The 15,172-nt window shown below is 56.3% G+C and overlaps 2 protein-coding genes and 2 gene segments (V, D, J or C); all 4 read right to left on the reverse strand.

Moving 5' to 3' along the window:
- The window catches only part of LOC142027958 (immunoglobulin gamma-1 heavy chain-like), a 108,775-nt gene extending 97,815 nt beyond the window's left edge, over positions 1-10,960 (reverse strand). The window contains exons 1-4 of the mRNA XM_075022111.1: positions 10,913-10,960; positions 10,760-10,847; positions 7,866-8,186; positions 4,651-4,663 (exon numbers count right to left, since the gene is read on the reverse strand). Coding sequence (XP_074878212.1) covers positions 4,651-4,663; positions 7,866-8,186; positions 10,760-10,847; positions 10,913-10,960 — 470 coding nt within the window. The remainder of the gene's footprint in view (positions 1-4,650; positions 4,664-7,865; positions 8,187-10,759; positions 10,848-10,912) is intronic.
- LOC142027952 (immunoglobulin heavy variable 3-23-like) lies at positions 2,108-2,710 on the reverse strand. The segment is given in 2 exon segments: positions 2,108-2,463; positions 2,557-2,710. Coding segments are annotated over 2 exon segments (510 nt in total).
- Positions 5,917-7,223, reverse strand: LOC142027953 (uncharacterized). Its single transcript, XM_075022106.1, has 3 exons — positions 7,114-7,223; positions 6,463-6,596; positions 5,917-6,371 (listed from the first exon to the last, which is right to left on the reverse strand). The coding sequence occupies exons 1-3, from the start codon at positions 7,221-7,223 to the stop codon at positions 5,917-5,919; spliced, it is 699 nt and encodes a 232-aa protein (XP_074878207.1).
- A 2,670-nt stretch (positions 10,961-13,630) lies between the features above and the next one.
- On the reverse strand, positions 13,631-14,575 carry LOC142027959 (Ig heavy chain V region 6.96-like). The segment is given in 3 exon segments: positions 13,631-13,707; positions 14,197-14,505; positions 14,563-14,575. Coding segments are annotated over 3 exon segments (399 nt in total).
- Between the last annotated feature and the right edge of the window lie 597 nt (positions 14,576-15,172).

A 15,172-nucleotide genomic window follows, 5' to 3' on the forward strand; every position in this document is an offset into this window, starting at 1 on the left:
CACCTACTACTGCGCGAGAGAAGCTAATGGTGGTACTGACCCCAACACAGAGCCATTAACATCCCTGCACGGCATCCCTGAATCCTGGCACCTCCCCAAAACCCCTCCACTCAGCCTGGAGCCTTGCACCAAAACCAAATCCTTTCTTTCAGCCTGGCCCTTTTGCTCCGAGCCCGCACCCTTACCCTAAACACAGACCCAACACCAAACCCAGGTCCTTGTCCTGAACCTGGATCATTTGCATCAAGCTGTGACGGTCTGACAAATTCAACGTCTCAAACATCCGGTAAAGAACTTTGCTGGGGAAAACCGCCTCTGTAAAAACGCTGGAGTTTTGTGAACAGGACAATGTGGCCGGAGGAGAGGGCCCCACGGGGGGTGGGAAGCCCCAACTCCTTATCTTAAGTGAGCAGGAGAAGGAACACAATTTATGCCTTCCTGCAGGAAGAAGACCCCACGGAAGTTGGGACTGTGCTTCTATCTTCAGCGGCCATGCCAGCAGGGAAAGAAACGCAACTCCACAGTGAACCCCCCCACCAAAGCTCACCGACCGATTCCAGAGAACCCTGGGAATGGGAACTGCGCATGTCGAGGTCATCAGCCAACACACGATAAAAGAAGAGAGAACGAGTCCTCAGTGCGCGCCCTCCGGAACTGGATCTCTACGCTGGCTGGACCAACGCCGGACCCTGGACTGGTGAAACCCTTCTCTTCTTTCTTTCTTTCTTTCTTCTTTCCTTCCTTCCTTCCTTTCTTTCTTCCTTCCTTTCTTTCTTTCTTTCTCTCATTCTCTCATTCTCTCTCTCCCTCTTCTCCTTCTCTCTTTTCCACAGTCCCTACACCTCATCCTTTTAAACATAAACCGTTGACCAAGTCTGAGACTAGGAATGGATCCAGCCGCCCCTGGGTCCTCTTTGGGAAGGAGTCCAGAAAGCAAGGGGGCCTGCTCTGAACCTCGTGACTCAACGGGAGGGCTCTCCTGATACGATTCATGTTTCTTCTTCCATTTCTTTTTCTGCACCTCGCCTCTCTTCTCAAACAGCGGCTTAACGACATGTTGCAAGGTTCATATTAATAAGTTCATGTGTAATTGGAAAAAGTTAGCTAGGTTGAATAAATGTTGATTGTTGTTTGAACTCCCCTCCTGTCATTTCACCTTAATTCTGACAAAGGAAATCCACGAACCTGAGTCGCTCCAACTTTGGGACGTGACACAAACCCGGACCCTTACACTAAACCCAGACCCTTACGTCGCGCCTGCAGCCTTGCAGCGAGCCCAAATCCTTCACAGTGCCCAAATCCCCGGCTCTTGACCCAAATCTGGGCCCTGCGCCTCCTCTGCAAGGGCTCCGACTTCACCTTCAGCAGCAACGACATGTCCTGGGTGCGACAGGCGCCCGGCAAGGGGCTCGAGTTCGTCGCGAGTATTAGTGACAGTGGTAGTAGCACAGAATACGCGCCGTCGGTCAAAGGACGCTTCACCATCTCGAGGGACAACTCCCAGAGCACGCTCACGCTGCAGATGAACAGCCTCAGGGCCGACGACACGGCCACCTACTACTGCGCGAAAGAAGATGATGATGGTGCTGCTGGTGGCACCGACCCCCAACACCCCTGCACTGCCTCCCCAGACCGTGGCCTCTTCCACAAACTCCTGCCTTATTCCTGGGTTCTTGCAACCTACCTGGACCCTTGAACCCAACCCGGACCCTTGTCCTGAGTTTTGACCCTTCCCACCCAGCCCAGACGTCTCCTCCCAACCCACAGCCCTTGCAGAGGACACACCAAGCCTGGGTTTGGGGCAAGACCCGGGGATTTGGGCACCGTGCAGGGCTCCGGGCTCCTTCCAAAGGGTCCAGACTCTTGCAAAAAGTCCAGGCTCAGGGCAAGGGTCTGGGCTTTGGGAAGATGTTGGGAATGGTGCAGGGACGTTGGCGCAGGGTGGGAGGGTCCAGGCTCGGGGCAAAGGATCCACGGTCGGGGCAGGGATCCGGGCTGAAGGCAAGGACCTGGGTTGGGTGCAGGGGTGCAGGTGGGGCACAAGGGACCAAGAACTGGATGGGAGTTTGAGGAAGACGCCGGGATTTTGAGACACAGCGCAGGGATGTTACGGATCAGTGCCAGCACCGGTGCCAACATAACCATTACCATCAGCAGATTTCGTGCAGTAGTAGGTGGCCGTGTCGTCGGCCCTGAGGCTGTTCATCTGCAGCGTGACCGTGCTCTGGGAATTGTCCTTCGAGATGGTGAAGCGTCCTTTGACCGACGGCGCGTAGTAGGTGCTACTACCACTGCTGGTAATACTCGCGACCCACTCGAGCCCCTTCCCAGGTGCCTGTCGCATCCATCCCATGCCGGTGCTGCTGAAGGTGAAGCCGGAGGCCTTGCAGAGGAGGCGCAGGGACCCCCCGGGTGTCTGGAGACCCCCTCCGGACTCGACCAGTTGCACGGCCGCCCGCAGCCCTGCGGAGAGAGAAAGGACGGGATTGAGTCGCCCTGGTCCCAGAGTCGCCCACCCACCCCAAAATCTATGTTCACGGGGTTGGACGATCCTACCTGGAAGGGCTGCAAGGAAGAAGACAAGGAGGAGGAAGGTAGGAGGGGGCGCTGCTCTGGGGTGGGTCTTCTGGTGGGTCCTCTTTGCCCAGGGTGACTCGAGTTGCTCAGGGTGATGGTTACACCAACGGAGGGTGCAAGGGGCCCTGACCATCCCTGCCTGGCCCCCAGCCCTGTCTCCAGACCCCTGCACCCAACCCGGACCCTTGTCCTGAGCCTCGACCCTTCCCACCCAGCCCAGACCTCTTGCACCCAACCCGCGTCCTTTGCGGCGAGCCCTGGTGTTTGGGCTCAACAGGCGGCCGTGCAACTGGTGGGGTCCGGAGGTGGTCTCCAGACACCCGGGGGGTCCCTGCGCCTCCTCTGCAAGGCCTCCGGCTTCGACGTCAGCAGCAAAGACATGTACTGGGTGCGACAGGCGCCTGGGAAGGGGCTCGAGTTTGTCGCGGGTATTAGCAGCAGTGGTATTTACAGAAGGTACCCACCGGCGTTCATAGCTAGTAGCACCTACTACGCGCCGTCGGTCAAGGGACGCTTCACCATCTCGAGGGACAACTCCCAGAGCACGCTCACGCTGCAGATGAACAGCCTCAGGGCCGACGACACGGCCACCTACTACTGCGCGAAAAATGCTTATGGTGGTGGCACCGACCCCGACACCGAGCCCCAAAGCCCCCGCAGCGCGTCCCCACGTCCCAGCATCGTCCTGAATCGCCTCTCCATGGGTTGTCCCGCTCATAGGTCCCAAACGAGTTTCACCATGTCTGGTGCAGAGACGGGATTCATGGGGGGGCTGCAAAATCGACCCAGCCTTGGGTTGCGTTAAGGCCCCGTCTCTCGGCAGAGAAGACTCCCCGGAGCTGTGCCGACAGCTTAGCCCTTCGTTGTCTGATGAACCCCAAACTGAACAGGGCGGTGGCTGCACTGTGGGATATTTGGAGAACAAAGGACAGAGAGTGAACAATCCAGGCACAACGGAGCTGATTATTCCGTGAGAAGTGGCCTCTGCAGGCAGCAGGCCTCAAGGACGTAGCGAAGGTCAACTGTTGCCACAAGTTTGATGAGGAGCGCGAAAAGTAGGACAAGGCTAACTGTTGCTACAAAATGTGATGAAATAAGCACAAAAAGCTGAAAAAAGTTGGGCCTACGTGACTGAAAGCAGGACACAAGACAAGATACAGGCGGAGGGAACCATTTGCGTGATCAGAAGACCTTCTCCTACCATATTATTGGTTTAGGCGCGTGGACAGCACATGCTAACCAATCAACAGATGGCTTACGGATGAGCAGGAACTAAAATACTTATATAAACCAAGCTATTTGGGCAATAAATTGGCATCTGCCTTGATCATATTGATTGTGTGCGGTGCCCGTGATTTCCGCATCAACAGCTGCACCATTCGAAGAACCAAAACCTGAACTGAGCCTTGACATCCCGTAACAAAGAGCGTGCCCCGAGTCTCAACCTAACCGTTACTCAGCTGCGTGAGGAAGTAAGGGAAAGAAAAAAAACCAAGCTGGAGGGTTTCAGCTTCAGTTTCACATGACAGCCTTGTGTACGCAAACAATCACAGACCAGTCAAAGAAAGAAAGAAAAGGGGAAACTCCACTCCCATGTACATCATCTCTCCTGCTGGGTAGGCTGGTGTTTTTTGGGGAGGGGTCAGGGGGGTGTTTTGTTTTGTTTTCATGGGGATAGGCTGATCCTGTTACAGGCGGTGTGAAATACGGGCTCAGTGGGACCCACCGGCTATGCATCCTTCTTCCCTAGAACATCTCCAGATCTGAACAGAGGCAGGAGGAAGATGCACAGCTAAAGCACTTGAGAGAAGTTCAGGGTCTTTTCTATGGTAGTTACACAAGCGAGGCTCTGCACACACTGACGGGTACCTTAGATGACGTTGCTAGAGCATTTTCTCACTGAACTCTCAACAAGGATGCTTCTCATTTTCTTCCATATGGGGTTTGTGGTTTGGGTTTGGGTTTTTTTTTTTCCTTTCCTTAACAGGTCCCTCCCATTTGCCTTGCACCCACTGTTCCTCTGCCATTCAGGCAAACGGTTCTGTAAAGCCCCTTAAAATAGATGGTCCTTTATCACTGGAACGGCCTGGGATGAGAGAACATGACATCCTCGTTCTCACTCTGCACTCCTGTCGAGAAGCGCGAGCCCCTGACCTTTCTGAAGTCCTCGAGCTGCCGATGTTTTCCTTCCTCCTACTTTGTAAAGATTCTTCCCCGGTTCTTGAAGGCCCCTGAAAGTCTCTGCACAGTGAAGGCTGTTTGTTTTGATGTTGGATTCCTCCTGTTGTTGCTGGGGCTTTTTTTGGTTGGTTTGCTGGTTTTTTTCTTCTTCAGCTACGGCACATGCGGACCACGCCATCCCTAGTCAGTAGCAGGAAGGGTCCATAATTAGGCTCTGAACCAGTACAGAGACAGATGTTCAGGGGTTTGGTTTTTTCACTCCTACCCCCACAACGAGAAGAGCAGAGCAGGTCATTCCTGAAGAGGTTCCTCCAAAGAGAGCTAGTGACTGCACAAGCTGACCACTGCTTCCACAGGGAGCCTGTCAGAGTTCAGGGAGTGTCTGGATGATGCCCTTAGTCATATGGTTTAGTTTTAGGTAGTCCTGCAGGGAGCAGGGAGTTGGACTTGATGATCCTTATGGGTCCCTTCCAACTTGAGATATTCTATGATTCTATAATTCTAATCCACTCAGGCACAGGCGTACACACCGTTCCACAGGTCGGGGGATAAATCCCCTGGATTGAGGTTGGGAATAGGGGAGTCACTTCTCCGAATACACGGTTGGCTGGTGAAGGAGACCCTTCCCCCCTTGATAAAGGACGCTGCTCAAGGCGGCTTCCCTGGGATTGAGAGCTCCTACCTGGAGGAGTAAGGGAATGTTGGTTTTGCCCTAAGTTTGGGAACACTTCTGTGCTCCTGGTTGTCGGTGAATCGCTTGTGGTTGCAGCAGTGCACTGCTCCGCGGGTGATGGTTACCCCAAAGGAGGGTGCAAGGGGCCCTGACCATCCCCCAGCCCCGTTCCCAGACCCCGGCACCCGACCCGGACCCTTGTCCTGAGTTTGGACCCTTCCCACCCAGCCCAGACGTCTCTCTCCCAACCCACAGCCCTTGCAGAGGACGCACCGAGCCTGGGTTTGGGGCAAGACCCGGGGATTTGGGCACCATGCAGGGCTCCGGGCTCCTTCCATAAGGTCCAGACTCCTGCAGAGAGTCCAGGCTCGGGGCGAGGGTCCGGGCTTTGGGAAGATGCTGGGAACGGTGCAGGGATGTTGGGGCAGGAGGCGAAGGGTCCAGGATCGGCGCAAAGGATCCAGGGTTGGGGCTGGAATCTGGACTCAGCGTGAGGACCTGGGTTGGGTGCAGGGGTGCAGGTGGGGCACAAGGGACCAAGAACTGGATGGGAGTTTGAGGAAGATGCCGGGATTTCGGGACACACTGCAGGGATGTTGGGGCTCAGTGCCAGCATCAGTGTCACCATCAGCTTGTTTCGCGCAGTAGTAGGTGGCCGTGTCATCGGCCGTGAGGCTGTTCATCTGCAGCGTGAGCGTGCTCTGGGAGTTGTCCTTCGAGATGGTGAACCGTCCCTTGACCGACGGTGCGTAACCTGTGCTACCACCACTGCTGCTAATACTCGCGACGAACTCGAGCCCCTTCCCGGGCGCCTGTCGCACCCACTCCATGGCATAGCTGCTGAAGGTGAAGCCGGAGCCCTTGCAGAGGAGGCGCAGGGACCCCCCGGGTGTCTGGAGACCCCCTCCGGACTCCACCAGTTGCACGGCCGCCCGCAGCCCTGCGGAGAGAGAAAGGACGGGATGGAGTCACGGGGTCCCAGAGTTGCCCACCCACCCAAAATCCGCGTGCCTGGGGTTGCAGGTTCCTACCTGGGAGGGCTGCGAGGAAGATGATCAGGATGAAGGTGGATGGGGGGGCTGCTCTGGGGTGGGTCCTCCTGGGGGGTCCTCTCTCTCCACGGGGACTCGACTTGGTCAGCGTGGTTGCGATGGGCTGATCCTGGCTGGAGGCCAAGTGCCCACCAAAGCGGCTCTATCGTTCCCCCCCCTCAGCCTGGACAGGGAAGAGAAAAATCTAACAAAAGGCTCGTGGGTGGAGATGAGGACAGGGACGGTTTCCTCACTAATTACTAATTACCTTCACGGGCAAAACAGACTCAACTTGGGGAAAATTAACTTAATTTATCATTAATCGACCAGAGTAGGGCAATGAGAAGCAGAACCTAATCTTAAAACACCTTTCACCCACCCCTCCCTTTCTCCCAGGCACAGCGTCTCTCCTGAATTCTCCACCTGCTCGTCTTGCTCGAATTGATGATGATGGGACCGACCCCAGCACGCTGTCCCCAAATCCCAGCACAGTCCGGAAATCCTTGCACCAAGACCCAGGTCTTCCTGCAAAACTGGACCTGTGTGCCAAGCACAAGACCCTTTCTTGACCCAAAACCTTGGCTTTTGGCAAAAATTCTTACCCTCTGCCTCCTCTGCAAGGGCTCCGGCTTCACCTTCAGCAGCTCCTACATGCAGTGGGTGCGACAGGCGCCCGGGAAGGGGCTCGAGTTCGTCGCGAGTATTAGCGACAGTGGTAGTAGCACAGAATACGCGCCGTCGGTCAAAGGACGGTTCACCATCTCGAGGGACAACTCCCAGAGCACGGTCACGCTGCAGATGAACAGCCTCAGGGCCGACGACACGGCCACCTACTACTGCGCGAAAGAAGATGATGATGGTGCTGCTGGTGGCACCGACCCCCAACACCCCTGCACTGTCTCCCCAAACCTTGGCCTCTTCCACAAACCCCTTCCTTATTCCTGGGTTCTTGCGACCTACTTGCTCCCTTGCACCCAACCCGGACCCTTGTCCTGAGTTTTGACCCTTCCCACCAGACCAGGCGTCTCTCTCCCAACCCACAGCCCTTGCGGAGGACACACCGAGCCTGGGTTTGGGGCAAGACCCGGGGATTTGGGCACCGTGCAGGGCTCCGGGCTCCTTCCAAAGGGTCCAGACTCCTGCAAACAGTCCAGGATGAGGGTCCGGGCTTTGGGAAGATGCTGGGAATGGTGCAGGAACGTTGGGGCAGAGGGTGAGGGTCCAAGCACGAGGCAAAGGATCCACGGTCGGGGCAGGAATCCGGGCTGAGGGCGAGGACCTGGGTTGGGTGCAGGGGTGCAGGTGGGGCACAAGGGACCAAGAACTGGATGGGAGTTTGAGGAAGATGCCAGGATTTTGAGACACAGCGCAGGGATGTTGGGGCTCAGTTCCGGAGTCGGTACAACCACCATAAGCAGATTTCGCGCAGTAGTAGGTGGCCGTGTCGTCGGCCCTGAGGCTGTTCATCTGCAGCGTGAGCGTGCTCTGGGAGTTGTCCCTCGAGACGGTGAACCTTCCCTTGACCGATGTCGCGTAGTAGGTGGTACTACCACTGTCGGTAATACTCGCAACCCATTCAAACGCCTTCCCAGGTGCCTGTCGCAGCCAGTGCATGGCGTAGCTGCTGAAGGTGAAGCCGGAGCCCTTGCAGAGGAGGCGCAGGGACCCCCCGGGTGTCTGGAGACCACCTCCGGACTCCACCAGTTGCACGGCCGCCCGCAGCCCTGCGGAGAGAGAAAGGACAGGATGGAGTCTCTCAGGTCCCAGAGTCACCCACCCACCCCAAAATCTGCATTCTGGAGGTTGGGGGATCCTACCTGGAAGGGTTGCGAGGAAGAAGACGAGGAGGAAGAAGGTGGAGGGGCGGCTGCTCTGCGGTGGGTCCTGCTGGTGGGTCCTCTCTGCCCAGGGGGACTCAAGTTGCTCAGGGTGATGGTTACACCAACGGAGGGTGCAGGGGGCCCTGACCATCCCTGCCTGGCCCCCAGCCCTGTCTCCAGACCCCTGCACCCAACCCGGACCCTTGTCCTGAGCCTCGAATCTTCCCACCCAGCCCAGACCTCTTGCACCCAACCCGCGTCCTTTGCGGTGAGCCCCGGTGTTTGGGCTCAACGGGCGGCCGTGCAACTGGTGGAGTCCGGAGGTGGTCTCCAGACACCCGGGGGGTCCCTGCGCCTCCTCTGCAAGGGCTCCGGCTTCACCTTCAGCAGCTTCGGCATGGGATGGATGCGACAGGCGCCCGGGAAGGGGCTCGAGTACATTGCGAGTATTAACAGCGATGGTAGTTACACAAACTACGCGCCATCGGTCAAGGGACGGTTCACCATCTCGAGGGACAACTCCCAGAACTTGCTCACGCTGCAGATGAACAGCCTCAGGGCCGACGACACGGCCACCTACTACTGCGGGAAACTTGGTGGTGGTTGTGGTTGTACCAACTCCGGCACCGAGCCGTCAACATCCCAGCGCTGTGTCCCCAAATCCTCCCAAAACCATCACCCCACTCCAAGACCCCTGCAGCCACTCCAGATCCTTCCTCAAGCCTCAGCCGTTTGTCCCACACTTCAACCATCTGCCACAAACCTCAACTGTTTGCCCCAAACTGCAGTCTTGTTTGCCCCAAATCTCTACCAAGTTTGCCCCAAACTTCTACCATTTGCCCCAAACCTCAACCCTTTTGGCCCCAAAGCTCAACTGCTTGCACCAAACTTTGACTGTTTGCCACGAACCTCACCTGTTGGCCCCAAACCTCAACCATTTGCATCAAACCTCAACCATTTTGGCCCCAAACTGCAATCATTTTGGCCCCAAACCTCAACTGTTTGCCCCAAATCTCAACCGTTGGTACCAAACTTTAGACTGCTTGCCACAAACCTCAACCGTTTTGGCCCCAAACCTCGTCCGTTTTGGCCCCAAACCTCAACCATTTCACCCAAACTACAATCCTTTTTGCCCCAAATCTCAACCATGTTTGCCCTAAACCTCTACCATTTGCCCCAAAGCCCAACTCTTTGCCCCAAAGCTCAACCGTTGGCCAGAAACCTCAACCATTTGCATCAAAGCTCAACTGGTTTGGCCCCAAATCTCAAACGGTTTTGCCTCAAACCTCAACCATTTTTGCCCCAAACCTCTACCATTTGCCCCAAAGCTGAACAGATTTGCCCAAACCTTAATTGTTTGTACCAGACTTTGACCGTTTGCCATGAACCTCAACCGTTGGCCCCAAACCTCAACCAGTTGCATCAAACCTCAACCATTTTGGCCCCAAACCTCAACCGCTTTGGCCCCAAACCTCAACCAGGTTTGCGTTGGGTGCAAGGGAGCAGGTCAGTTAGGTCGCAAGAGTCCAGCAATGAGGCATTTGACCTCATTTGTGTCTTAATGTCGCTCTTGGGGTCACATCGAAACCTTCCCCGACATTGGATCGCGACAGCGTCCTTTGACTGCTGGTGCGTAGTAGGTGCTACTACCACTGCTGTGAATACTCGCCACGTATTCGAGCCCCTTCCCGGGCGCCTGTCGCACCCAGTTCATGTCGTTGCTGCTGAAGGTGAAGCCGGAGCCCTTGCAGAGGAGGCAGAGGGTCCAGATTTGGGTCAAGAGCCGGGGATTTGGGCACCGTGAAGGATTTGGCCTTGCTGCAAGGCTGCAGGCAGGATGTGAGGGTCTGGGTTTGGTGCAAGGGTCTGGGCTTGATGGAAACGGTCCAGGCTGAAGGCGAGGACCTGGGTTTGGTGTTGGGTCCAGGTTGGGAGCAAAAGGTCCAGGCTCAGGGAAAGGATTTGGTTTTGGTGCAAGGGTCCAGGCTGAGTTGGAGGGGTTTTGGAAAGTTGCTGGGATCTGGGGACACAGAGCAGGGCTGCTGGGGCTCGGTGTCAGCATCAGTGTCACTGCCACCTTCTCTCGCGCAGTAGTAGGTGGCCGTGTCGTCGGCCGTGAGGCTGTTCATCTGCAGCGTGACCGTGCTCTGGGAGTTGTCCCTCGAGATGGTGAACCGTCCTTTGACCGACGGCGCGTACCAGGTGCTACCACCATCGTTGCTAATAATTGTGACCAACTCGAACCCCTTCCCAGGTGCCTGTCGCACCCACTCCATGTTGTAGCTGCTGAAGGTGAAGCCGGAGGCCTTGCAGAGGAGGCGCAGGGACCCCCCGGGTGTCTGGAGACCACCTCCGGACTCCACCAGTTGCACGGCCGCCCGCAGCCCTGCGGAGAGAGAAAGGACGGATGGAGTCGCCCGGGTCCCTGAGTCGCCCACCCACCCCAAAATCTGTCTGCCTGGCATTAGGGGTCCTACCTGGGAGGGCTGCGAGGAAGAGGACGAGGAGGAGGAAGGTGGAGGGGGGGCTGCTCTGGGGTGGGTCCTGCTGGGGGGGTCCTTTCAGCTGAAGGAGGACTCGAGTTGCTCAGGGTGATGGTTACACCAAAGGAGGTTTCCACCGGCCCTGACCATCCCTGGTTCCAGCCCCCAGCCCTCTGACCCAATCCTGCACCCCATGAACTGAGCCCAGGCCCTTTGCAACCAGCCCAGAACCCCTTTTGGGCTCAGAGCAAGGGGTCCAGGGTTAGGACAGGGGTCTGGGCTCGTTTCAAGGGTCCAGGATTGGGTCAGGGGTCTGGAAACAGGGCAGGGATGGTCAAGGCCCCCTGAACCCTCCTTTGGTGCAACCATCACCATGAGCAAATCGAGTCCTCCTGGGCAGAGAGAACCCCCCAGCAAGACCCACCCCAGAGCAGCCCCCACTCCACCTTCCTCCTCCTCCTCCTCTTCCTTGCAGCCCTCCCAGGTAGGACCCCTAATGCCAGGCAGACAGATTTTGGGTGGGTGGGTGACTCAGGGACCCGGGCGACTCCATCCCGTCCTTTCCATCTCCGCAGGGCTGCGGGCGGCCGTGCAACTGGTGGAGTCCGGAGGTGGTCTCCAGACACCCGGGGGGTCCCTGCGCCTCCTCTGCAAGGGCTCCGGCTACGACTTCAGCAGCTACAACATGGACTGGGTGCGACAGGCGCCCGGGAAGGGGCTCGAGTGGGTCGCGGGTATTTGGAGCTATGGTAGTTACACAGTTTACACGCCGTCGGTCAAAGGACGGTTCACCATCTCGAGGGACAACTCCCAGAGCACGCTCACGCTGCAGATGAACAGCCTCAGGGCCGACGACACGGCCACCTACTACTGCAGGAAAAATGCTTATGGTGGTGGCACCGACCCCGGCACCGAGCCCCAAAGCCCCCGCAGCGCGTCCCCACGTCCCAGCATCATCCTGAATCGCCTCTCCATGGGTTGTCCCGCTCATAGGTCCCAAACGAGTTTCACCGTGTCTGGTGCAGAGACGGGATTCATGGGGGGGGCTGCAAAATCGACCCAGCCTTGGGTTGCGTTAAGGCCCCGTCTCTCGGCAGAGACGACTCCCCGAAGCTGTGCCGACAGCTTAGCCCTTCGTTGTCTGATGAACCCCAAACTGAACAGGGCGGTGGCTGCACTGTGGGATATTTGGAGAACAAAGGACAGAGAGTGAACAATCCAGGCACAACGGAGCTGATTCTTCCGTGAGCCAGGGTGTAGGGTTTAGGGTTATTCCATGCGGGGCCTGGACGATAGAACACCGATATGATGATTAAAGTCGTCACTTTATCGAGCTTAGCTGATCATTCTTCTACAATTCTCTAAGTTGTTTAGAAGCTTTGATTGGCTGCTGCATGCAAGCATTTGGTGTCCACACGCACAAGCATAAGTGGTGATTGGTTACATCAATACTGTCCACGCGTATAAACATAAGATAAAATTAATTATACTCACTCCGTACACGCGCATAAACACAGGACATAATTGGCTACGTTAGCTAGAGCATGCAAGACTTGTCTTAGTCCAATTGGTCGAGATAAGCCCCTGAATTGAGGTTGTTTGTGCCAAGTTCCCTTTATCGTGGAATGTGCACCTGTGTTTTTCTAACTGGGATCTTTCTTTTTCTCTCTTCTTGTTTAGGCTGTTCAAGGCCTTCTAAAGGCGTCTGGAACACTCTTGTGACCATGAGCTACTTTCAGGCCCGATAACTAAGTTCCATATAACTGAACCCTACACCAGAGGCCATACCTCAACACATACCCTGGTACCAAATCCTTTCCCTGACCCTGACCCTTTTGCTCCCAGCCCGGACCCTTAACACCAAACACAGACCCAACACCAAACCCAGGTCCTTGTCCTGACCCTGGACCGTTTCCATCAAGCCCAGACCCTTGCACCAAACCCAGACCCTCACATCCCGCCTGCAGCCTTGCAGCGAGCCCAAATCCTTCACGGTGCCCAAATCCCCAGCTCTTGACCCAAATCTCGACCCTCTGCCTCCTCTGCAAGGGCTCCAGCTTTGATTTCAGTAGCAATGACGTGAACTGGGTGCGACAGGCGCCCGGGAAGGGGCTCGAATACGTGGCGAGTATTCACAGCAGTGGTAGTAGCACCTACTACGCACCAGCGGTCAAAGGACGCTGTCGCGATCCAATGTCGGGGAAGGTTTCGATGTGACCCCAAGAGCGACATTAAGACACAAACGAGGTCAAATGCCTCATTGCTGGACTCTTGCGACCTAACCGACCTGCTCCCTTGCACCCAACGCAAACCTGGTTGAGGTTTGGGGCCAAAATGGTTGAGGTTTGATGCAACTGGTTGAGGTTTGGGGCCAACGGTTGAGGTTCATGGCAAACAGTCCAAGTTTGGTGCCAGCAGTTGAGGTTTAGGGCAAAACCAGTTGAGCTTTGGGGCAAATGGTAGAGGTTTGGGGCAAACATGGTTGAGCTTTGGGGCAAACATGGTAGAGGTTTGGGGCAAACATGGTTGAGCTTTGGGGCCAAAATGGTTGAGGTTTGGGTCAAGAACTTGAGGTTTGTGGCAAAAACAGTTGAGGTCTGGGGCAAATGGTCGAGGTTTGGGGCCAAAACATTCGAGGTTCATGGCAAACAAAGTTTGGTGCAATAATGGCTGAGGTTTGGCGCAAAAAAGGTTGAGCTTTGGGGCAAATGGTAGAGGTTTGGGGCAAACATGGTAGAGGTTTGGGGCCAAAATGGTCGAGGTTTGGGGCCAAAATGATTGAGATTTGGGGCCAAAACACTTTAGGTTTGATGCAAAGGGTTGAGGTTCGTGTCAAAGTCAAAGATTGGGGCAAGTGGTTGAGCTCTAGGGCAAAGGGTTGAGCTTTGGAGCAAATGGTAGAGGTTTGGGGCAAACATGGTTGAGGTTTGGGGCAAACAAGACTGCAGTTTGGGTGAAAGAGTTGAGGTTTGGGGCAAACATGGTAGAGGATTGGGGCAAACATGGTTGAGGTTTGGGGCAAGCGGTTGAAGTTTGGGGCCAAAATGTTTGAGGTTTGATGGAAATGGTTGAGGTTCGTGGCAAACAGCCAAAGTTTGGTGCAAACAATTGAGCTTTGGGGCAAAAATGGTTGAGCTTTGGGGTAAAAATGGTTGAGCTCTGGGGCAAAGGGTTGAGCTTTGGGGCAAATGGTAGAGGTTTGGGGCAAACATGGTTGAGATTTGGGGGAAAAAAGCTTGCAGTTTGGGTGAAAGAGTTGAGGTTTGTGGCAAATGGTTGAGGTGTGGGACAAACGGCCGAGGCTCGGGGCAAGGATCTCGAGTGGCTGCAGGGGTCTTGGAGTGGGGTGATGGTTTTGGGAGGATTTGGGGACACAGTGCAGGGATGTTGGGGCTGGCTGCCAGGGTTGGTGCCACCACCATAATTATCACTTCCTTTTGCGCAGTAGTAGGTGGCCGTGTCATCGGCCCTGAGGCTGTTCATCTGCAGCGTGAGCGTGCTCTGGGAGTCGTCCTTCGAGATGGTGAAGCGTCCTTTGACCGACGGCACATACCAGGTGTAACTACCACTGCTGCTAATAGCCGCGACCCACTCGATCCCCTTCCCAGGTGCCTGTCGCACCCACTGCATCCAGAAGCTGCTGAAGTCGTAGCCGGAGCCCTTGCAGAGGAGGCGCAGGGACCCCCCGGGTGTCTGGAGACCACCTCCGGACTCCACCAGTTGGACGGCCGCCCGCAGCCCTGCGGAGAAAGAAAGGATGGGATGGAGTCACCCAGGTGCCTGAGTTGCCCACCCACCCAAAATCTGCATTCTGGAGGTTGGGGGATCCTACCTGGAAGGGCTGTAAGGAAGAAGATGAGGAGGAAGGAGATGGAGTGGGGGGCTGCTCTGGGGTGGGTCTTGCTGGGGGGTCCTCTCTCCCCAGGAGGACTCGAGTTGCTCAGGGTGATGGTTACACCAAAGGAGGGTTCAGGGGGCCTTGACCATCCCTGCCCTGTTTCCAGACCCCTGACCCAATCCTGGACCCTTGAAACGAGCCCAGACCCCTGTCCTAACCCTGGACCCCTTGCTCTGAGCCCAAAAGGGGTTCTGGGCTGGTTGCAAAGGGCCTGGGCTCAGTTCATGGGGTGCAGGATTGGGTCAGAGGGCTGGGGGCTGGAACCAGGGATGGTCAGGGCCGGTGGAAACCACCTTTGGTGTAACCATCACCCTGAGCAACTCGAGTCCTCCTTCAGCTGAAAGGACCCCCCCAGCAGGACCCACCCCAGAGCAGCCGCCCCTCCACCTTCCTCCTCCTCGTCCTCTTCCTCGCAGCCCTCCCAGGTAGGACCCCTAATGCCAGGCAGACAGATTTTGGGTGGGTGGGTGACTCAGGGACCCAGACGACTCCATCCCGTCCTTTCTCTC

Source organism: Buteo buteo, unplaced genomic scaffold (genome assembly GCF_964188355.1).
Source record: "Buteo buteo unplaced genomic scaffold, bButBut1.hap1.1 HAP1_SCAFFOLD_98, whole genome shotgun sequence".
NCBI lineage: Eukaryota > Metazoa > Chordata > Aves > Accipitriformes > Accipitridae > Buteo > Buteo buteo.

Coding starts and splice junctions, on each gene's coding strand:
- LOC142027953 (XM_075022106.1), bottom strand. CDS start 7,223: ATGGTGAACCGTCCTTTGACCGACGGCGCGTATTCTGTGCTACTACCA. Junction 6,597..7,113: donor GCCTGTCGCACCCACTGCAT/GTAGGAGCTGCT, acceptor CTTGGCCTCCAG/CCAGGATCAGCCCATCGCAA. Junction 6,372..6,462: donor CTTCCTCGCAGCCCTCCCAG/GTAGGAACCTGC, acceptor CTCTCTCCGCAG/GGCTGCGGGCGGCCGTGCAA.